The sequence below is a fragment of the Crotalus tigris genome, unplaced genomic scaffold (genome assembly GCF_016545835.1).
Source record: "Crotalus tigris isolate CLP2741 ecotype Arizona unplaced genomic scaffold, ASM1654583v1 scf7180000024367.1024689, whole genome shotgun sequence".
Lineage (NCBI taxonomy): Eukaryota > Metazoa > Chordata > Lepidosauria > Squamata > Viperidae > Crotalus > Crotalus tigris.
In genome coordinates, this window is record NW_024100536.1 from 226,953 (window position 1) to 250,385 (window position 23,433).

The following is a 23,433-nucleotide window of genomic DNA, read 5'->3' on the forward strand; positions in this document are numbered from 1 at the left end:
GATGAGGCACGACCACGAACGCGAAGCCAAAAAATAGCAAGGCAGCCCAAAATCTTAAACCCCCCTGCAACTCAGACTAACCTGAGCACAACCAAACAGAACACTCCCCCAGCCAATCAGAGCACAGCCAACCCCCCAGCCAATCAGAACACACCTCCACCCAATCAGAACACAACCAAGCTCCCACCCAATCAGTTCATACCCCCACTGGCAGTTAAAAGGAAGAAACAGCTAAGACCTCACATTGCTCCTCGAAGCACGAAGCTGAAAGCACCAGCCTGAAGATGACGAATGGGACTTCGTCGAAACGTCGCCAAGACACTTCCAATTTTACGCGGGAGAAAACCCGAACAACCAAAGACCTACATACAAACACCCGCGAAAACCTCAGAAAACATATATTTATATGTATATAGAGAGACAGAGAGACAGACAGAGAGAGACAAAGACAGAGAGAGACAGTGAGAGAGGGAAAGAAAGAAAGAAAGAAAGAAAGAAAGAAAGAAAGAAAGAAAGAAAGAAAGAAAGAAAGAAAGAAAGAGAGGGAGGGAGGGAGGGAGGGAGGGAGGGAGGGAGGGAGGGAGGGAGAGAAAAGGGGAGGAAGAAGAAGCAGGAGGAGCAGGAAGAAGGAAAGAGATAAATAGCAATATATATATATATATAGAGAGAGAGAGAGAGAGAGACAGACAGACAGACAGACAGAGAGAGACAAAGACACACACAGAGAGAAACAGTGAGAAAGAAAGGAAGGAAGGAAGGAAAGAAGGAGGAAGGGAGAGGAAAGAAAGAAAGAAAGAAAGAAAGGAAGGAAGGAAGGAAGGAAGGAAGGAAGGAAGGAAGGAAGGAAGGAGAATGGGAGACGAAAGAAAGAAAGAAAGAAAGAAAGAAAGGAAGGAAGGAAGGAAGGAAGGAAGAAAGGAAGGAAGGAAGGAAGAAAAAGAAAGAAAGAGAAAAAGGGAGAGAAAAGGGGAGGAAGAAGAAGCAGGAGGAGGAGGAAGAAGGAGAGAGAGAAATACACACACACACACACACACACACACATGTATCTATAGAGAGAGAGACAGAGACAAACACACAGAGAGAAACAGTGAGGAAGAAAGGAAAGAAGGAAGGAGGAAGGGAGGGGGGAAGGAAGAGAGGAAGGAAAGAAGGAAGGAAGGAAGGAAGGAAGGAAGGAAGGAAGGAAGGAAAGAGGAAGGGAGAAGAAAGAAAGGAAGGAAGGAAGGAAGGAAGGAAGGAAGGAAGGAAGGAAGGAAGGAAGGAAGGAAGGAAGGAAGGAAGGAAGGAAGTTCTAACCTTGGCTTAGAACTTCCTTTCCCAATCTGCTGATCTGCTCTCCCCAGGAAATGCCTTCCCTCCACCCAGAAGCCCCCTACTCTAGCTTTTTAGCATCCCAAATCCTTGGCTCCAAGACCACCCCTGGTCCTCACCTCCAAGAGCATCTTGATACGAGTGATCCTCTGGAAAGGAAGCAGCAAGAAAGACATGAAGGGGAGGCGTTGGCACTGGGGCTGCTCCTGGAGTCGGGTGACAACGATGGCAAACTGGGGGTTCTTCTCCCTAAGAGGGAAGAGAAAGGGAAGCTGCACCCAAGAGCAACAGGCCTGTACTGGTGGGGTAGAGTATCTGCTCACCCTTTGCTGTTCCCCTGCAGTGGTTCTAGGCCAGGGCTAGGCAACCTTGGCTCTTTTATGACTTGTGGACTTCAACTCCCAGAATTCCTGAGCCAGCCACGCTGAGGGGAAAGGGAGAGGTTTCCAAGCTGAGCCATGCTGGCTCAGGAATTCTGGGAGTTGAAGTCCACGAGTCATAAAGCGGCCTAGGCCTAGGCCAGAGGTAGGCAACCTCAGCTCTTTTATGACTCGTGGACTTCAACTCCCAGAATTCCTGAGCCAGCCACACTGAGGGGAAAGGGAGAGGTTTCCAAGCTGAGCCATGCTGGCTCAGGAATTCTGGGAGTTGAAGTCCACGAGTCATAAAAGAGCCAAGGTTGCCTACCCATGTTCTAGGCCAGTGTTTCTCAACCTTGATAATTTTAAGGCATGTGTACTTCAACTCCTAGAATTCCACAGCCAGCATTGCTGGCTGTGGAATTCTGGGAATTGAAGTCCACATGCCTTAAAATTGTCAAGGTTGAGAAACACTGTTCTAGGCCATCGCTAATACTCATTCCTCATTGGGAATGCTGGCTGGGGAATTCTGGGAGTTGAAGTCCACAGGTCTTAAAGTTGCAAGGTTGGTGATCCCTGGTTTAATCTGAGGGCTTCCTCGAAGCATCTGAGAAGTAGATGCTGGACTACACAGAAACACTTAACAAAGACTTTTTCCATGCACAGGTACATCCCTATCCACCATCCATGACAGGAAGAACAGTAAGAGCCGTGGTGACACAGTGGTTAGAATGCAGTACTGCAGGCTAACTCACTGCTTACTCTAGAACAGTGGTTCTCAACCTGTGGGTCGGGACCCCATTTGGGGTCGAATGACCATTTCACGGGGGTCGCCAAACAAGGCTGTCCACCATTTTTCCCTCTTTTCTTTGGCCACGCCCCTGGCACCCGGTGATGTATAAGTGGTTGAGGGTCACCACAACATGGGGAACTGTATTATGGGGTCGCGGCATTAGAAAGGTTGAGAACCACTGCTCTAGAAGTTCGATTCTGACCAGCTCAAGATTGACTCATCCTTCTGAGGTTGATAAAATGAGGACCCAGATTGTTGGGGGCAATACGCTGATTCTGTAAACCAATTAGAGAGGGCTGGAAAGCACTATGAAGCGGTAAATAAGTCTAAAGGCTATTGCTATTCTTCTTCTTGTGCCATATCGGACGTTGGCGATCCTGTTGGCGATCCTGTTTTTATCAGCAGCCGCACAAAAAATTTCTGCTGAGTTTTGTCCAAACCAGTCCCTTAGATTTTGAAGCCACGATGTTCTTCTTCTGCCTGGACTTCCTTTGCCTCTACTGCTATTACTAATGCTATTCCCACTTCAAAGGTGGGAGACTACAAGGATGGCCGTGATCAACTCCCGCAAGCTCTTCAGACAGGCTGAACTAATATCTTTTGCAATCTGAGCCAGCCCTTTGTACAGAACCCAAAATGGTGACCAGACTGCCAAATGAGGGGAAACTACAACTCCCAGAATTCTCAGCAAGGTCAACATTAGCTGGGGAAAACAGGCAAAGGGGTTTCTCCAAATAATTCCTCCACTCATTGGAATTCTTCACTCTCCCCAAGGACGGGTGGGCGGACTGGTTTTCCTTCCCTCCTCACTTACTCACATGAGGCTACTATAGGTCTTCTCCTGGTAGAGCTGGTTACGGACGTAATCAATGTAGACTGAGAAGCTCTGTTGAGCGTGATCCTCTACAATATCACAAACGTCTGAGATCTGCAGGCTTTCAGCCAACCGCCATTCCAGATCCTGTAAGAACCTGTCAAGTGGAAGAACTGGCATCAGAGATATGTGGAGCGTTCACAGAAGCATGAGCAAAAAAAGAGCAAGCTTGTTTTTCTCTAGACGGGGATCCACTTCCACCTTTTGAAGTTGGGAGGGGTAGCGATTAAACCGATGGTCGTACAGTTGGATAATTGATTAGCCTCCTGTTCATCACAGATGATCCCCCGCGATCAGAAGAACCCACTTGGGAGAGTGTGATTCCTTCTGAACGTGGTGATCAAGTCCTTTAGGAAGGCTGACAGCGAATTGGGAATTCTGTGATTGGCTACCTTCAATCTTGAGAATGCATTCCAGGGCAATGCAGAGTGGAAGAAAGATGGGAAGAGAAGGGAACTGACCTTTCGCTGACTTCTTGGACTTTGCGTATGTTGGAGAAAAGAATGCGGTGCTCGCGCAGAAGGATGGTGCCAGCCAGCTCCCGAGACTCCATGAAGTGCTCGATCAGAAGGGTGAGCGAGCGTAGGTAAGAGGCTTCAGAGGTCACCACCTCAAAGAGACTCTGACCACAGATGCCAAGAACCACAAAGAAGGCAGAATGAGTGACAAAGGCAGAAAGAACCCGATAGACATGAATGAAATAAAGCACGGTGAGCATTACGTTCTGGGCAGCTTCTCTAAATTTATGAGGTCTTGACTTGCCCCTTATCAAATCTCATTCTGGTTCTGCACCCTGGAGGTGTGTTTGAAGACCGCCAGGAAGTAGCTGAGCTCTTTCTGGACACAGGTTTAGCGGTAATCCAAAAGAGCCCTAAATCCACGTTCAAGGGCAGTCTAAACCAGGAATCCCCAAACTCCGGGCTGCAACCCGATGCTGGGCTGTTCAGAACTGGGTGTCATGGTTCCGACAGATGAAACTCTTCAAAGAACTTTGAGGCATTGTTTACCTTAAAGAATCTTTATTCGAGCAGCATAGCATCGGCACATACATAACCGAAGCCAAAATCTGGATTCCCCTCCCCTTAGCACAGTGGTTCTCAACCTGTGGGTCGGGACTCCACTTGGGGTCGAACGACCATTTCCCGGGGGTCGCCAAACAACGCAGTCCGCCATTTTTTTCCCCTTTTCCTTAGCTGTGCTACTCCCTTTTATTCTATTGGCTTTTGAAAGCCAATAGAATAGACTCTCTTGAATAGAGTCTAATTCTATTGGCTTTCAAAAGCCAATAGGAATTGTCCAGGCTGTCTCTGCCCTGCTGAGCCCGCCAAAAGTCCCATTCTGCAAACGGTGCTGCACCAGTTGAGTAGTCCTCGACTTACGACCGGTTGAGTAGTCCTCGACTTACAACTGGTTGGGGGTCACGGCATTAAAAAGGTTGAGAACCACTGCCTTAGTACATAATATTAAACTCAATTCCCTCCTCTAACATTGGATGTTCTTGCTCTGACACCGGGCCATGCTAGTGGCAGGTGAGTACACACACGCAGCTGCACTTCCGTGACCAGCACACAGACGTGCTTTCGCACACAGCTCCATTTGTGCACCTGGCAGGCCCACGGGCCAACCACCTGCACAAATGGAGCTGTGTGTGCGCACGCGTGCACAACTGCTGCTCGCACAGAACCCTCCCCTCCCCCCATCCGGTTTCTCAAGCCAAAAAGATTGGGGACCGCTGGTCTAAACAACACTGAATAGACACACCAGAAGAATTGACAAATCATCTATTTCCCCTCTCACCAAACGGTCAGCCAACGTTCAGACTGATTCAAGTCTCCAATTTGGGGATCAGCTGATAAATTCGATGGTAAAGAGCAAGACCCTTTTTTTTAAAGAATAGTCCTCAGGAATCTTCACCAGATAAGTGGACAGAGCAAGGCTCAGAGTCTGCCCCTTAAGAAGGATCACCTACTTGCAATATAATACAAGCAGGCCTCAACTTACAATCACAACTGGAACCGGAATTGCAGTCATAAGTTGTTATGGTCATAAGTTGAGGCGCCCACATGATTTTTTTTTTTATATTTTTACAGCAGTCATTAAGCGAATCCTGTGATCATTAAGTGAATTCACTCTCCCGAATGGGTGTTTTTTTTTTTTTTTTGCAGAAAACTGGCAAAACTTTTATGACAGTCGGAAGTATTTTACGGGGCATTCAAAACCCTTTCTGAGGCCATTGTAAGCTGAGAACTACCTGTAGTAGATGAGTCAGATTTTACCCATGGGAAAATTGCAACAGATTGTTGGCTGTTTAAAGGAGATAACACAATACCAGCAAGAGATGGAACAAGATATATCCTGTATCCTGAGGATACAGCAGGAAAAAAACAAGTCACCAGGACATATCTGTGCTTGGGAGTGGCTCTTATTTTGCTTTATTCCATCACTAACACAATTTACAATTACAAGTGTCTCATTATGGGGGGAGGGGAAAATCAGAAAGTTTGGACTCCAGCACAAAATTCATCTCCACCATTCAGATACACAGTCTCCCTACTGCCACGTTAGTTGGAAAAATAATATTAATCTGCTGAAATAGCTCGAGTCGTAATTCATTGGTGAAACACCCAGTCCCAAACTGCCAATAAGGATGACTCTGAACTTAAAATGATCTCATTTTCTGAGGGAAAAGAACCCTACCAACACAATGTACAACTCCTCCGTGTATTCGCTGCATGTTTTGATCGTTCTCAAAGCAGAATACCAGAAAGGACCGTGGAGGTCATTTAGTCCAACCCCCCTGCTCAGGCAGGAAACCCTATATCATTTCGGACAAATGGCTGTCCAATCTCCTTAAAAAAAAACTCCAGTGGTTGGAGCACCCACAACTTCTGGAAGCAAGTCATTCCACTGATTTAATTGCTCAGGAAATTTCTGAAGCATTTCAGACACCTCAAATTCAGTCTGATGGGGAAAAGGGGCGTTGTCTTACCTGAACGCCTTTTCTCAGCAGGATGATGTAGAGTCCAAATGGATGGGTTCTATGACGGCCTTCCTGCCTGGCAGACTGGGTAAAACTTCGGCCACACCCCTTCCTTTGGGCGTGACCCCAGTTTTGACTTAGGCGAGAAACTTTGTTGGAATTAACCTTGCAGCTCTTTATTATATCTTTATTATATCCCTGCCTAGACCTATCCTCTGGGTGGGCTTGGACTCTACATCATCCTGCTGAGAAAAGGCGTTCAGGTAAGACAACGCCCCTTCTCCAGCAGGATGACTGTAGAGTCCAAATGGATGGGACATACCAAAGCCCTCATGTCCCCCTGGGAGGGAATGTCTAGGCTACCGAACTCTGAGCAGATACGACCTGTTGAAGAACTCTTCTGCCAAAAGCCGCGTCTGCTGCTGCTAGGGAGTCTAAACGGTAGTGTCGAATGAAAACCGAAGGTGAGGACCAGGTTGCGGCCCTGCAAATCTCTTCCACCGGAGCTTGCGTTAGCCACGCCGCAGATGTGGCTGCGCTCCGAGTTGAGTGGGCAGTCACCTGAGTGGGTGCTGGCAAATCCTGTGAGACGTAGGCCTGCGCTATGCAGGCTCTGATCCACCTGCCTATGGTGGAAGAAGATACCTTCTTTCCCATAGTTGATGGTTGAAAGGACACAAATAATGCTTCAGTCTTTCGGAAAGCCGAGGTGCGTTTCACGTAGAAACACAGTGCTCTCCGTACGTCTAGCTTGTGCCATCTGTGTTCTAGCTTATGTTTGGGTCTTGGACAGAAATCAGGAAGCGTAAGTTCCTGAGGTCTGTGAAAGGTGCTATTTACCTTCGGGATGAAGGTCGGGTCTGGTCTAAGAACGACCCTGTCTTTGAAAAAGGTACACAGATCCTTCCTTACTGACAGAGCTGCTAGTTCTGAAATTCTCCTTGCCGAAGTAATTGCCACAAGGAAAGCTACCTTCAGTGATAGGTGATGGAGTGAGCATGTTTCAAGAGGTTCGAAGGGTGCAGATGTCAAGGCTAGAAGGACCCTAGGCAGGTTCCAGGACGGGTACCTGTGTATGACTGGGGGCTTTGTGTTAGACGCCCCTTTTAAGAAGGCATTAATCGCTGGATGTTGTGCTAGGGAAGTTAAGTTGTCGCAGGAGAGTACGGTTGAGAGGGCCGAAATCTGTCTGCGGATGGTATTGACTGACAGGCCCCTATTAAGACCCTCCAATAGGTAGTCTAGGATATTGGGGATAGATACTGCGGTCGGGTCTAGGTGAAGCGAAGCGCACCACCTGCAGAATCCCTTCCATGTAGCGTCGTAAATCCTATTGGTGGACGCCCTTCGTGATGCCTGTATGATCGATATCACCCCTGCAGAATAAGATTGTTTAGTTAAGCTTTGCCGCTCAAATGCCAAGCGGCTAGTTGTAGCCACTGGGGATCTGGGTGTACAAGCTTGCCCTGACTGAGTTTTACCCTGTCCGGGGGAATCCTCCACGGAGGTGATATCGAAAGGTCCACGAGGTCGGCAAACCACGGGCGCCGTGGCCAGTGAGGGGCAATGCAGACCATTTCTGCGCCCTCCAGGATCATCTTGCGTATGGTTGCCGGTATTAGTGGCAGCGGTGGGAAGGCGTACAGGAGTTGCGCCGGCCACCGGCACCTGAGAGCATCCGTTCCCTCCGATCCCGGGGACGGGAATCTGGAGAAGAACCTGGGGAGTTGTGTATTCTTGTGGTTGGCAAATAGATCTAGGTGCGGTTGTCCGAACCTCCGGGAGATCTCCTCGAAGAGAGCCGGGTCCAGACGCCATTCCGACTGGTCCACCTTGGCTCTGCTCAGGGAGTCCGCCTGGGTGTTTGTTTCCCCTGAGATGTGTTCCGCTCTGATGGAACTCACATTGGCTTCTGCCCACCGAGCCAGAACCAATGCTTCTTTCATTAGTTCCACTGATCTCGTTCCTCCCTCCTTGTTTACATGTGCCTTGGCTGCTACATTGTCTGTAAGCACGAGGACGTGTCTCCTCGTTACTAGGTGTGAGAAATGACGGAGGGCCAGGTGTATGGCCCGGAGCTCTAGCCAGTTGATGCTGTGTGACAGGTCCTTTTGACCCCACTGGCCCTGTGCTATCTGGGTCCCCAGATGGGCTCCCCATCCGAACAGGCTCGCATCTGTCGTGAGCGTGACCCTGTTCGGTTCCCTGAATATGCTCCCCTTGAGTGTCATGGGGGATAGCCACCATTTTAGTGATTTCATCACCTGTGCTGGTACCAGCACACTCCTGTTGGAGGTGCTGAGGTTCCTCCTCTGGTAGGGTAGGAGGAACCACTGCAACTCCCTCGAGTGGAGCCTTGCCCATGGGATGATGCCCATGCAAGATATCATCTTTCCCAGGAGCTTCGAGAGTTGTAGCAAGGGCACTCTCCTGATCTTTTGAATTTGGTGGATTAGCTTGGATATGCTGATCAGTCGCTCCTGGGAAAGGAATACCCTGCACTGTGACGTGTCTATCACCGCGCCCAGGTGTTGCAGTCTCCTTGAGGGAATGAGGTGGCTCTTGTTTAGATTGACCGAAAATCCGTGCCCCTGTAGGGTTCGGATTGTGGTCTTGAGATCTGTCCTTGCTTGTTCCCGAGATCTGGACTGAATCAAGATGTCGTCCAGATAAAACTGGACGCGAACCGGAATCAACCTGAGATGGGCCGCTAGTACAGCTAAGATCTTTGTGAATACCCTTGGTGCTGACGACAGTCCGAAGGGTAATGCCCTGTATTGGTAATGTCGCCCCGCGTAGGTAAATCTGAGGAATTTCCGGTAGCTGGGGTGGATGGGGATGTGTAGGTACGCCTCTGTGAGATCTATTGAGGATAGTAGATCGTCTTCCCTGACGCTGGCTAGTATGGACTTTAAGGAGTGCATCTTGAACCTCCTGTACTTTATGAAATAGTTCAGGCCCTTCAGGTCCAAGATTGCTCTCCACCCTCCTGATGTCTTTGGGATGACGAAGAGGATAGAGTAAAATCCTCTTCCCTCCTCCTCCTTTGGTACCTTCTCTATGGCCTGAATTGACAGGAGGTGGACTATAGCCGAAGTTATCAGCCTCGTCTTGTGTGCTCTTCTGGAGATGGGACATCTGATGAACCGGTTTGGTGGGGGAGAGCAGAAGTCTAAGGTCAGGCCATGTCTGATCGTTTCCAGGACCCAGGAGTCGGTCGTGGTCTGCTCCCAGACCCTGATGAAATTTCCTAACCGACCCCCAATGGGAGTATCCTGTTTGGCGTCACTTGGTGCGTTTAAAGGATCTGCCTCCCGCTCCCCTATATGGGCGTCTGGACTGGAACTGGCCCCTGGCTCCCGGGCTCTGGCGATCCTGGGTTCGATCCTGTCTGGGGTAGAAGGATCGTGAGCCTCTGGGCCAGTCCCAGGATTGCCCTGATCGAAAGGGCTGCCTCCATTCCCAGGGGCTTCCTGGGCGGGAACCCTGTCTCCGGAAGTCCTGACTGCCTCTCCTGTCTAACTTCTTTGATGGGTGTACTAGGATTTTTTTCTTGTCTCTGCCTTCGCTGACATGTGGGTCCAGAATGGAACCAAATAGGTCTACTCCACTGTATTTGGACGTCGAAAGACGCCATTTGGACCTCAGGTCTGTCTTCCAATTTTTGAGCCATAGTAGCCTACGTGAGGCCACTGTGGCCGCAATGGATCTAGCCGCATACTTTGTTGCGTACAGTGAAGCGTCTGAGACAAATTGCGAGGCCGCGAGGAGCTTGGCCAATGTTTGGTGTATTCTGACCTGGTCTGGAGGCACCGTGCCTTGCAGTTCCCTCAGCCACATGATGCTGGCCCTCGCGAAGAAAGATGAGGAAGTGGCTGCTCTGGCCGCCCAGGCTGCAGCCATATGGGAACGCCGGAGTGAGTGTTCAAATTTCTTCTCCTCAGGCCTCAAGACCTCCGCCATGTCTCCTGGAATCGCGGAGGTAGAAAATAATGAGATTAATGGGTTATCGACAGTGGGAACCTCTAACATGTTAGAGAAGGAGGGAGATAGATTGAAAAGCTTTCTTTCCGCGCTGTTTGGTGCCGGTGGGCTTGCAAGTGAGGACCATTGTTCCTCCAGCGTGGTCATGAAGACCTCCGCACATGGGATGTACTTATCTTGTGGAACCTTTTTGGCAAACAGAGGATTGGCCTCCTTGCTTGTTGAGGGCTTCTCATCCTGTACTGATGTTAGGTTGACTGTGGAAACAGCCTTTACCAGGAGTGATTTTAGGAGCGCTGGGTTAAAGAGTCCAGAGCTCGTTGCCTGCTCAGGTGCCGTCTCCTCGTCCTCCGAGAGGGGCATGTCTGACATGTCGAGGTCCACTGAGTCACCCTCTCCCAGTTGAGAGGAAGTTTCAGAGGTGCTGGTAGGGGGTGGCCTAGCCCGACCCTTACGGGGTGTGTGAAAGGCCACTTGTCCCTTAGAAGCCATGAACTGGGAGAATGCATCCTGCATGAATGCATGGAATTGTGCCGACCAAATGCCCTCCTGCGCTTTGTCGTTAGAGTGAGGCGCTGGGGTGCGGTCGGGTGAAGAAGCTGGTGAGGAGGGGTTGGAGGAGTCTAACTGTTCAGTTTCCCCAGGAGGAGACCAAGTCTTAAGCACTTCCTCGGCAGTAGGGTCTGTGCTGGGTGCCACCGCTGGGACAGGGGAAACCGAATTTGTCCCATTGGCATTGGTTCTCTGTGCCCTGCTAATTTGTCTTTCTAAAGCCAAATGTCTCCTCAAAGCCTCTCGCTCAGCCGTTTTAGACTGTCCCTTCTGAGAAAGGTGTTTTGTTTTAGCTTTCTTCTTCCCCCCCACCTCAGATTCAGAAGATCTGCGTTTTTGTTGTTGCTGTGGGGGGGACAATTGAGGGACCTGTGTGACTGAATACGAGACATTGTCTGCCATTGTGCCAGACACCCCGAGTAGGTAGTGCCTGGAGTGGGGGACAGGATACGCAGATCAGATGCAGATGTTTGGGGCTGAGCCCTCCTCTGCCTATACAAACAATGGCCGGACAGACAGGAGTCTTTGGACAGAAGATCCTGCAAGGCAGTGACTAAAGGTCACTATAGGAACAGTCAGAGAAAAATACTCCTCCTCACCTCCTCACTTAGTCCAGAGAAAGTGCAGTTTATACCTCTCTCTCCCCCTGTCTGTGGCTGTGGCAGCAGACCACGATCAGAAAGGGTTCTCTTCCTTTTCCCTCTTCCTTCCTCCTGTCTCAGTTTCTTGCGATAATCCCGGATTTTAGCTTAAGGGCTGCCCCTTTGTCTGCAAAGGAATGGAGTCCGGATGGCCCCGCCCCCAAGGGAAAACGGCGGGAAGGTCCGTTCGCTCAAAATGGCGAATGGGGAAGAAACCACGCCTCCTAATGTTAGCCCGGGAATCCACGAGGTTCAAACAATGGCGGATCTTTGACTCTGAGGCTCTCGCGCCGCTCCGCTGGTCTATGCCGAGCGGCGCCGCGGTTTAGCCGCTTTCCGCGCGGCTCAGCTGTTTCGCGCTGAGCGGCGCCTCGTTCTATCGGCCCCAATCACGCTTTCCGCGCGGCTCAGCTGTTTGGCGCTGAGCGGCGCCTCGTTCTATCGCCCGAACCGCTCAGCTGTTTGGCGGCCCCGGAGAGCGGCGAGCAATCCGGTAGTGAAACCCCCGCCCCAACAGCTGCTCGGTGGGCCGGTTATCGGCGGGCGAGCGATCCGGTCCGGCTCCAAGCCTCCCGTTAGTCCCTGACGCCCCACTCACGAATCCGCCGATCCCGGCTGCCTCTCTCGAGTCCTATCCGCTGCCAGACAAATTTTCGTTCAACTGGAGGAAGAGGGGATTCCCTTTTTTTTTTTTTTTTTTTTTTTTTTTAAGTTAAGTTAGTTTGTTCTGAGAGCTGCTTCTCGCACTTCTACCAGGCTTCGAGACTGAGTCAAAACTGGGGTCACGCCCAAAGGAAGGGGTGTGGCCGAAGTTTTACCCAGTCTGCCAGGCAGGAAGGCCGTCATAGAACCCATCCATTTGGACTCTACAGTCATCCTGCTGGAGAACGCCTCTCTACCTAAAGTCCTGTCAGAGTTACCTCCTGCATTTTCCTTTCTTCTGGGCTGATGTTTTCCAAAACGCCACTTTCTCGTACAGCGGGCAGCTCCTGCCAAAGGGTGCTATGAGGGATGGAGCCCTGGGGCCCCATCGACCCTTCGCCAGGAGAAGGGGCTCTGTAGTCCGAGCTGCTGAAACTACTGTTGCGGGGAACCGTTTGCCTCTTGATCTCTTTGGAGATGACAGCCTGGCGATACGTTTGATACAAAGGCTCTGTGCAAGACATCAGAAGGCAGAGAAAGACACAACACAATGAACCTTGGTTGGGGAATAACATGCCACACCCACACACCTCGACTGACGGCCAGAATTGAGCCCAAAATGTCTTTTGCTAAGCGAGAGAGTTGTGCAGTGAGTTTCGGCCCATTCTACGACCTTTCTTGACACAGTTGCTAAGTGAATCACTGCCGTTGGTAAGTTAGCAACGCAGCGGCTAAGTGAATCTGGCTTCCCCATTGGCTTTGCTTGTCAGAAGGTCTCAAAAGGGGATTGCATGATCCTGGGACACTGCAATTGTGTCATAACTATCCGCCAGTTGTCAAGCATCCAAATTTGTGATCACGTGACCACGGGGATGCGGCAAACGGTTGTGTGAAAAATGGTCATAAGTCACTTTTTTCAGTGTTGTCGTAACTTCGAATGGTCACTAATTAAAGGTTGTAAGTCGAAGAAAACCTATCCTTCATAAAAAAAAACAACCCCATCAAGATTGCAATCATCCAGTTTTGGCCTAGGGTTCTGAGAAAGCTGTCAGTTTCTTGTTGACATTGTAAGTGTATCTGAAAAACCATTTTGACTTGTGTAAAGTAAAGGGTACAGTGCAGTGTTTCTCAACCTCAGCCATTTAAAAATGTGTGGACTTCAACTCCCAGAATTCTCTAGCCAGCATTGCTGGCTGTGGAATTCTGGGAGCTGACGTCCCCACAGCTGAACATAGCTGAAATTGAGAAACTTTGTGGTAGCTGGCTGTGGAATTCTGGGAACTGAAGTCCACACATAGTTGAAACTAAAGATTGTATTGATTGATATTGATTCATTCATTGATTGTCTGATTGATTGATTATTTGCCATCAAGTCATTTCTTACTCTTCTGCAAAATATATTCTGGGGCTATAATTTTATTTTCCAATTATCATGTTTGGGATTGACGGTGGACTTCTGGGAATTGAAGGCCACACATAGTTGAAACAGAATTGCATTGTTTGATATTGATCGTTTGTTTGATTGATTGATTATTTGCCATCAAGTCATTTCTTACTCTTCTGCAAAATATATTCTGGGGCTATAATTTTATTTTCCAATTATCATGTTTGGGACTGACGGTGGACTTCTGGGAATTGAAATCCACACATAGTTGAAACAGAATTGCATTGTTTGATATTGATTGTTTGTTTGATTGATTGATTATCTGCCATCAAGTCATTTCTTACTCTTCTGCAGAATATATTCTGGAGGTATAATAATTTTATTTTCTAATTATCACCTTCAGATTGCAAAGAGTTTAAGAAAACCTGGTTTTCATTGTTGCTATTTTCTGATCTGGGTACTATTTGTATGAATAAAGTGCTTTTTTCCCTAATTAATCTAAGGCAGTTATTCTTCTGGACTTCAAGAATTCCCCAACCAGCATAGCTGGGAGTTAAAGTCCATACATCTTAGAATCGCCAAGATTGCAAAACACTGGATTAGAGTATGCCAAAGGAGACAATCCTTTAATTCCTGGCTGGGGAATTCTGGGAGTCCACATATTTTAAAATGGCTGAGGTTGAAAAACACTGGCATAGTGAGTTCTTAGGAATGTCCCCAGCACATGGTCTTCACATCTAGCCCCTGTAAGTGAACTTTAAAAACCTAAAGAAGGAAATTCAAATGAGTAACTATTAGGGCAGTGTTTCCCAAACTTGACAATTTTAAGGCATGTGGACTTCAACTCCCAGAATTCCACAGCCAGCAACGCTGGCTGTGGAATTCTGGGAGTTGAAGTCCTCATGCCTTAAAATTGTCAAGTTTGGGAAACACTGTATTAGGGAATGGTAGCACAAGCATTTAGCAATGAGGCAGCACCCTAAACAGGGCTTTTAAACCATCTCAGCAGTGAACTATGCCTTCAGGCTAGCATTTCTCAACTTTTCATATTTGTGGACTTCAACGCCCAGTCTTTCCCAGCCAGCATCCACACATCTTAAAGTTGAGAAACACCCCTTTAGGAAATGGGAGAGAATTTCACAAGGGATTTCAGAAGAAGGAAAAGAAATTGAGTCAGAGGCTGTTCGGTGTCTGTAACTGCGTCAATTTTCCTGGGTTTCTCTTTGCTCTCAATTTTTTTTTTTTTTAAATAAATGTGCGGTCCACTTACCATCCTGCAAGCAAAGCCCCCAGTCTGGACTCTTAGACGGTAGCACCGAAGAGTGCCTGTGATATAGGGGTAAAACAGAAAAAGCCAACGATAAGCAATCCTAAGAGCAGATCAATTCTGCAGTTGTTGATTTGGCTAAGAAGCTTGTAAGTCCACATTTGGAGCAAAGCTGGAGGAAAAAAAATAGAAGTAAGAAACTGCACACCTTTTGCACAAATGGCATTCTTGGTTTGTGGATTTTAAATTCAATTCGCACTTTATATCCAAAGTCATCTTATGGAGGGCTTTTCAACCTTTTCACCTATTGTACCACTTTTAGGATATGGCAACATCCGAGAACCACCAGTCACCTAGCAAGGTGTCAAAAACTTGATGACCAAAAAAAAAAAAAGGAAAAAGTGATAAAGTACAGGTAGTCCTCGATTTACAACAGTTCGCTTAGTGACTGTTCGAAGTTACAATGGCACTGAAAAAAGTGCCCCCCAAGCCACGGCCGAGCAAGATATCTGCCTGCCCACGCTCTTCCTCCTGTCCAAGGTTTTCATTGCTGTGAGCATTTCTGTTGAGAATTGGCAGCAGGGGTGGGGTGGGGGGTATTTGGTTTTTATTCCCCCTCCATCTGCTGGGTGGTTGCAGCAGGTTTTGGTCACTTCACATGACCCTGGGACACTGTGACCGTCATAAATATGAATCAGTTGCCAAGCATCTGAATGTAAATCACAAGACCCTGGAGATGCTGCAACATTCCAGCTGATCGGTGCTTCTTCTGGGCTCAGCAGAAGCGCCAGGATCAGTGCTGCTTTCCAGCTGATTGGTGCTTCTTCAGGGCTCAGCAGAAGCACCAGGATCAGCGCTAAGCTACAGCTGGAGCCTGGCACTGATCCTGGTGCTTCCACTGAGCCCTGACAGCCCCGAAGAAGCGCCGATCAGCTGGAAAGCGGTACTGATCCTGGCGCTTCCACTGAGCCCTGACAGCCCTGCAGCTCCAGCCATCTCTCACTCAGGCTTGTGCAGTGCTGCTACCAGTTCAGCTCATTCCCCTCCCCCGCTGCCATTTTTCTAGGATGGTCGCGTACCACCTGCCAGGTGCCAATGTACCACAGGTGGTACCCGTACCACTGGTTGAAAAGCCCTGATCTTATGTCTTAACATAGTAGATAAGCACCTAAAAAACATTAGGTAACTCAAGCAAGCTGAGCAGGGTTGAGGCAGATAGCTACTTGGATGGGATACCACTAAGAAGTCCTAGCATTGGAGATTATACTGGGAAGAAGGTATTTGCAAACCATTTCCATACTACTATTTAGAAAAGTACTGTAGACAGATAGTCCTCAACTTACAATAATTTGCTTAGTGACCGTTCGAAGTTACAACCGTACTGAAAAAAGGAATTTATGACCGTTTTTCACAGTTATGACCTTTGCACCATCTCCGATCATGAGATCAAAATTCAGATGCTTGGCAACAGATTCATATGATTGCAGAGTCCAGGGATCACGGGATCCCCTTTTCCGACCTTCTAACAAGCAGTCAATGGGGAAGCCAGATTCACTTAGCAACCATGTTAACTTAAGAACTGCAGCGTTTCACTTAACCACTGTGGCAGGAAAAGTCGTAAAATGGGGCAAAACCTAACACTTAACAAGTATCTCGCTTAGCAACAGAAATTTGGGCCTCAATTGTGGTCGTAGGGTTGAGGACTACCTGTACAGATGTGTCCACAAAATCATCAGGAGTCTGACTCAAACTGAGCAAGTAATTAAATATAGTCCTTGATTTACCACTACGGCAGTGTTTCCCAAACTTGACAATTTTAAGGCATGTGGACTTCAACTCCCAGAATTCCACAGCCAGCGTTGCTGGCTGTGGAATTCTGGGAGTTGAAGTCCTCATGCCTTAAAATTGTCAAGTTTGGGAAACACTGCACTACGGGATCCGAATGTCCATTGCTAAGGAAGGCGTTTGTGAAGTGAGTCGTGCAGTTTTACAAACTGTTCAAGACATTTACGAAGTTCGAGATTTTTTTTTTTTTTTGCCGTGGTGGTGAAGTGTCTCCCTGCAGTTGTTAAGTGGATTATGCAGTGGTTAAAGCTTCCCCTGTTGACTGAGCTTGTTGGAAACCAGCTGAGAGGGTTGCAAATGGCGATCACATGATCCCAGCATGGTGCAACCATTGTAAATACAAGCAGCCAAATTTTGATCACGTGACTGGGGATGCTGTGATGGTCATAAGCGTGGGACTGGTTGTAAATCACTTTTTTCAGCGTCATTGTAGCTTTGAAAGGTTCCTAAATAAATGGTGGGAAACTGAGGCCAACCCATATTTTAAACTGGTGCTTAAATCTTCATCCAGCATCAAACAGAGAACCTTGAATATAGGATAAACCCTCTTGGTTTTCCCCCAAATTTTTAATTTTGATGTCACTGGGAAGATTTTTTGTTTTTGTTTTTGCTGCTAATGCTTTAGAAAATCCCATGAATTCAAGAAATCAGAAACAGAGATGTTCAAAACCACAAATGCTCTATTCCTTCTCTGGACCTTCCTTCCTCATCAAATTACTTTCTTAATAATTACTTAATTTGTAACGCTTGTTTGACAGCAATGATTAATATATACTCTTTCCCTCATGAAAATCCTTTTCAAATAATTAGAGAAAATATCTGTTCCCCTATTCTTGTGCCAGACAAGCAATAATCAAAATTCATAGTCTTGAAGAACATTTGAAAGCTCTCTTTTTTATATATATCTTTCTCTGTATAAATCTGTTATTTAAGAAGAATACAGTGAATAACTGACAGATTATATTCCAGGGCATCAAAGAGCTGAACAACATGGCCATCACTGGCACCTCCAGTGGGAGAATGGGCTGATAGGTTTGGCATATCTAGTCCAACAAGCTAAGAATTTTGCTAAAAGTAAGCAACCTGTGCCACATAGGGCCATTTCAGAGATATTTCTTTATTGAAACAGAGAAACAGAATAAACACAAGCAGCCAAAACAGCAGTGTAACCAACTTCTGACTTCCTGCTGGCTTCCCCATGGACTTTCCTTGCAGGAAGCTAGCAAGGAAAGGTGGAAATTAACGATCAAGTGACTGTGGCTGACGCAGCAGTGTGTTGGCGTGGCAGCACTGAAGCAGCCATTTCTTTGCCAAATTTCGGTCCCACAGGAGTCCTGGGTCAGAATGACAGAATGACCATGGATGGGGAAAAAACCAGTGGCAGGAGGAGTGACTTCCAATTTCCCACTGGTTTCCCCACTGAGTTTCCTTGTAGGAAACCGGGAGGGAGCGTTGGAAGTGATGATCACTTCATCATGGCTGACTGAGGCAGGACTGAAGCGGCCACAATTTTGCCACATTTCAATCACAGGGGAGTCATGGGTCTCAGACTGCAGTTGCATTTTGTAAGTTAACCCATTTGAAGTATATTGATTCAAAAATTATTGCCCTATTTTCACCTTTCCCTCCTAGCTTTCTGCAAGGAAAGTCCATGGGGAAGGCAGCAGGAAGTCAGAAGTTAGTTCCACTGCTGTTTTGACTGCTTTGGTTAATCTGTTTCTCTGTTTTAGTAAGCAAATATCTCTGAAATGACCGAATGGATTGCCTACTTTTAGCAAAATTCTTAACTTGTTGGACTAGGTACACCAAACCTACTAGCCCATTTGTCCTACTAGAGAGGCCCATTTCAACCAATTGAAGGATACAAACATTCAGACATGAGAGCTTTGGTAATATATAACCATATTTCTAGATGGTAGAGCAACTGCTTACAACTGCAAAAAGCAAAATTTCTGTGGAACAAATGGCATAGGAGCACAAGCTAATATCAGCTTCCATAGCTTTTATTCTATTTTCTCCTTGTTCAGAAGTTATAAATCCTCCAGAGATAATGATCAATTGATATTATCAAGACACAGGTAATCCTCGACGTACGACTACAACTGAGCCCAACATTTCAGTTGCTAAGGAAATATTTCTTAAGTGAGTTTCCCCCCCATTGTACGACCTTTCTCGCCACAGTTGTTAAGTGAATCACTGCAGGTGTTACATTAGTAACACGGTTGTTAAGTGAATCTGGCTTCCCCGTGGACTTTTCTTGACCGAAGCTCGCAATAGGTGATCCCGTGGTTGTGGGACACAGCAATTGTCGTAAATATGAGTCAGGTTCCAAGCATCTGAATTTTGATCACGTGACCATGGGGAGGCTGTGACAGTCGTAAATGTGAAAAAACATCTTAAGTCACTTTCTTCAGTGCCGTTGTAACTTCAAACAGTCACTAAGCGAACTGTTGTAAGTTGAGGACTAGCTGGACAGCCTTTGGTCTGAAATGGTATAGGGTTTCCTGCCTGAGCAGGGGGTTGGACTAGATGACTTCCAAGGCCCCTTTCAACTTTATTCTTTCTTTCTTTCTTTCTTTCTTTCTTTCTTTCTTTCTTTCTTTCTTTCTTTCTTTCTTTCTTTCTTTCTTTCCATGGACATTTAGTGATGCAGTTTGGGATGAACACCTTTCGAATGGTGCAGGAAGATGAATGGATTTCCAGAAAACATTGCAGACTACAGACAACACAGATGCAGACAACATAGACTCATCCCCAACAGCCTGTGCCCATCTTCAACAGCAAAGGGACACAGGGCAGAAAACATTCTGCAGCCAAGAAGGCTCTACACACACATTTGCACCACTCAGGTGACCCTGAGGACCCAGGTAAACCTCCAAGTGGTCTCAACGACTCTCTAAAAGAATGCAAACGACCAGCTGTCTGCAAGGAGTATAAATCCTTCCATTGCCCCACCATCCAGTCAGAGCTGAAGAACCTTCCTGGATGAGAAGCGAAATGTCTTCAAAGAAAAACAAGAAAGTCCAGTTGCCTCCTGAAAAAAGCACCTTTGGGACTGCCTGTATGAGACTCTTCAAAGTGTAAACTGCCACCCTGCTTGCACACCCAGGTAAATCTCTCCCTTTGGAATTTCAAGAAAGCAGGGAAACAACACACACCTGTTGTCTGACTTGTCCGTCTCCGAGTCGCTGAAACTGCTCTCTTCATTTTCACAGCCACCTATAGAAGAAACAGTTTGCAGAGTCAGTGAGTGGGGTAGCAGAAAAGGACATTTAAGTTTGTAACACAGACAAGCACAGATTATGGACGTTAGAGAAGACCTAAGCATTGCTGTAACGCAGGGGTTCTCGCTGGCTGAGGAATTCTGGGAGTTGAAGTCCACAAGTCTTAAAGTTGCCAAGGTTGAGAACCCCTGCTAACACATCAAGCATTTCTCCTAGTATGGATTGAGGAGGATGGAAGTTGCAGTGTGACACTTCCGGAATGCATCAGGTTAAGGAAGTCTGAATCAAACACAGGCCGTCCTCGACGTACAACCGATTGTGTAGCAACACTGGAATTTACCATGCATTTCCACAGGGATACTTCCACAGAGAAAAGAACATCTTCCTTCCTCTGTCCTGACCACTTTCTACAGGGGGACGATCACAGTCTGGTTTGGAAGCATCACTGCTTCAGACAGGAAGGCGGTGCAGAGAGTGGTGAGGATAGCCGAAAAGATCATTGGCAGCTCCCTTCCACCCATCCAGAACATAGCACAGAAGCGCTGCTTGATCAGGGTCCACAAGATTATCTGGGACACTACTCATCCTTTTCACCTTGTTTTCCTTGTTACCTTCTGGGAGGGGGCTTCGTGGTATCCGAAGCAGAACATCCAGATTCAGCCATAGTTTCATTCCATACAGCATTAACCTTGTGAACTCTCAAGCTTCCTCCTTCCGTTATATATTCAAGATGGACAGTATTTAATATTTATGTGCTAGGTATATGTAGGGGTTTGGGTCTATACATACCCGTAAATGCCGGCGTATAAGGCGACTTCCGCAAGCGTTAAAATCGGCGCCAAAGACGGGGGTCGTCTTATACGCCGAGTCGTCTTGTACGCCGGAAATACTGGTAGTTTCCGGCATATAAGACAACGTTCTAGGAATGCGACTCGGCGACAAAGACGGGGGTCGTCTTATACGCCGGGTCGCCTTGTATGCCAGCATATACGGTATGTTGTACATAGTATGCTTAGGTGTGCGTCATGTATGTGTTTCACTTTGAGAGCGGGCAACTAAATTTCATTTTTGATGTGTGCCGTTGGGCCCACAGTAAAAAAATGACAATAAAGGTTATCTTATCTCTTATCTTGTCTACTTACGACCCATTTCTAAAATTCCAATGGCTGCCTGTCTCCCCAGCATGTAAATGTAGTTTGGGTGTTCAGCAACTGGCTTGCACTGACAGCCATTTGAAGAGTCTCATGGTCATATGACCACTTTACAATGTTTTCGCTGAAAACCGGTATTTACTTGCGACCGTAAGAGGCAGGCTCCATTACGGTCATAAGTCGAGGTCTACGTGCAACTCGAAATAAATGAGCCAAGCCACATTCTCAGCAGGAGAGGGAACAGAGAGTGACCCTCATAAGTCGAGGTCTACGTGCAACTCGAAATAAATGAGCCAAGCCACATTCTCAGCAGGAGAAGTAACAGAGAGTGACCCTCTCCAATCGGATCAGAGATAGTATCTTTCCTGAAGGTCTAAGTAAATAAAACCTTTGCACTGTAACAATACGTCAAATGTTTTGAGTCAAAACACTGTTTTATTTTCAGTGCACAGCTTCTAGTGCACAGCAGCTACTGAGAGAGAAATGAGACGTTGGGAAGACCCCAAAGGGTTTCGAGCAGAAAAATTGAGCTGCTGCATGTGGAAAAAAAATTCAAACTTTGTACTTTCTGAACTGAAAGGTCTCTTGTGTTCCTTGCCCTCCCCAAGCAAAAATACCCCCTCCAGTTTTGGGATCTTGCCTCTCCAGGCAGCCCTTAGCTAAGAAAAACTTGATAGTGGGTGACAACATAATATCCCTTTTCCCCGTCTTTAGACCACAAAATTATTCACTTTCAACTATGTTAAGATGTGTGGACTTCAATTTTCAGAATCCCACAACTAGGAAGCACAAAGTTTTTCAGTTTCAACCACATTAATATGTATGGATTTCAGCTCTCAGAATTCCAAGCCATTTACCACAAAGTTTATCATTTTCAACTACATTAAGATGTGTGAACTTCAACTCCCAGAATTCCACAATCAGTTAGCACAAAGTTTCTCATTTTCAACTACATTAAGATGTGTGGACTTCAACTCCCAGAATTCCAAGCCAGCTACCACAAAGTTCCTCAGTTTCAATTATGTTAAGATGTGTGGACTTCAACTCCCAGAATTCCACAGCCAGCAAAACTGGCTGGGCGAATTCTGGGAATTGAAGTCCACACATATTAAAATAATTGAGGTTGGGAGATACAGTTGTACCCCAAAGGGGTCAAAAAAGTACCTTGAAAAGGGCTGTCATCCAGAGGTGAACTTTCCAGAGGTGGCGGTGGCTGAGTTGGCGGAGGAGGGAGACCTTGGGGCAGCAGGGGAGGGGGCTGGGAGGGCAGAGGGGGGGCTGAGCACATCTGGGAGCGAGTCTGAGAAATGGGGAGGGGCGGAGGGGTCTGAGAATTGGGGGGAGGTGGGGGTGGCTGGGTGGGGGGAGGCAACATGAGAAAGCCTTCCCCAACAGCAAAAGGGGAGACTCGGCCAGGAAGGTGGTTCATCTCAAGCGGGTATTGGAGGGAACTCCGACGAGCCGAGGGTCCCAAGGAGCTGCGAGGCGGTTTCACGGGGGCTTTCGGTGGGATGGCCGGAGGTAGGAGCTCGCCATCCAGAGAGAGAGAGCCACCTCCCTTGTTGCGACGGGGCGGCTTGGGCATCAACGGCGGGCAGCGTAGGGGAAGGGGCTCAGCTGTGGAACGGTAACTTGTCAGGACGACACCCCCTTCGGGATGCCCGTTGGTGGACGGCGGGGAGTCAACAGGCTTTTTGCTTCGGGACAAGCGGCGAGATTTCGGGACCCTGCCCGCTGCAATGGAGGAAGGCTGGGTAGGCGGTGCACCGAGTCCCAGGAATTTTTGGAAGGAGCCCCCCCCTTCATCGGCAGAGGATGATACGTCTGAGGCCAGCCCGTTCTCCATATCCCCCTCCTGCAGCCGGGACGTTGCAGGGACCCAAACCAAGACCATCCCTGGGTTTTGTTGATGGCAAACACAGGGGCAGCCGGACAGGCAGGAAGTGGGCAAATCCAGCCCGTTCTGCTCCACCATCGACAATACGGATGGCTGGGTATCCTTGCAGGGATCTGAGGAAGCAGAGGAAGAGAGATAATTTTTATCTGATTTCTTTCTTTCTTTATATCCCACTTTTCCTGCTTTTACAAATAAGGCAGCACACCTTCCTCCTCCTATTTTCCCCACAACAACAACCCTGAGAGGTGGGTTGGGCTGAGACAAAGACTGACTAGCCCAAAATTAACCAGCTGCCTTTTGTGCCTAGAACGGGATTAGAATTCACAAACTCCTGCTGATTGGCCTAAGGTCATCCAGCCAGATTTCATGCCTAAGGCGGGACGAGAACTCCCAGCCTCCTGGTGATTGGTCCAAAGTCACCCAGCTAGCTTTTGTGTACAAGGCAGGACTAGAATTCGCAGCCTTCTGGTGATTGGCCTAAGGTCACCCAGCCGGCTTTCATGTCTAAGGCGGGACGAGAACTCCCAGC

General features: G+C 47.7%; 1 protein-coding gene across 1 annotated transcript in view; it reads right to left on the reverse strand.

The window, feature by feature from the left end:
• ARHGEF15 (Rho guanine nucleotide exchange factor 15) overlaps positions 1–23,433 on the reverse strand; it is a 43,998-nt gene that overhangs the window by 19,243 nt on the left and 1,322 nt on the right. The window contains exons 2-8 of the mRNA XM_039327793.1: positions 22,172–23,017; positions 19,791–19,851; positions 14,791–14,846; positions 12,415–12,647; positions 3,799–3,959; positions 3,282–3,434; positions 1,431–1,560 (exon numbers count right to left, since the gene is read on the reverse strand). Of these exons, the coding sequence (XP_039183727.1) occupies positions 1,431–1,560; positions 3,282–3,434; positions 3,799–3,959; positions 12,415–12,647; positions 14,791–14,846; positions 19,791–19,851; positions 22,172–23,017 (1,640 nt within the window). The remainder of the gene's footprint in view (positions 1–1,430; positions 1,561–3,281; positions 3,435–3,798; positions 3,960–12,414; positions 12,648–14,790; positions 14,847–19,790; positions 19,852–22,171; positions 23,018–23,433) is intronic.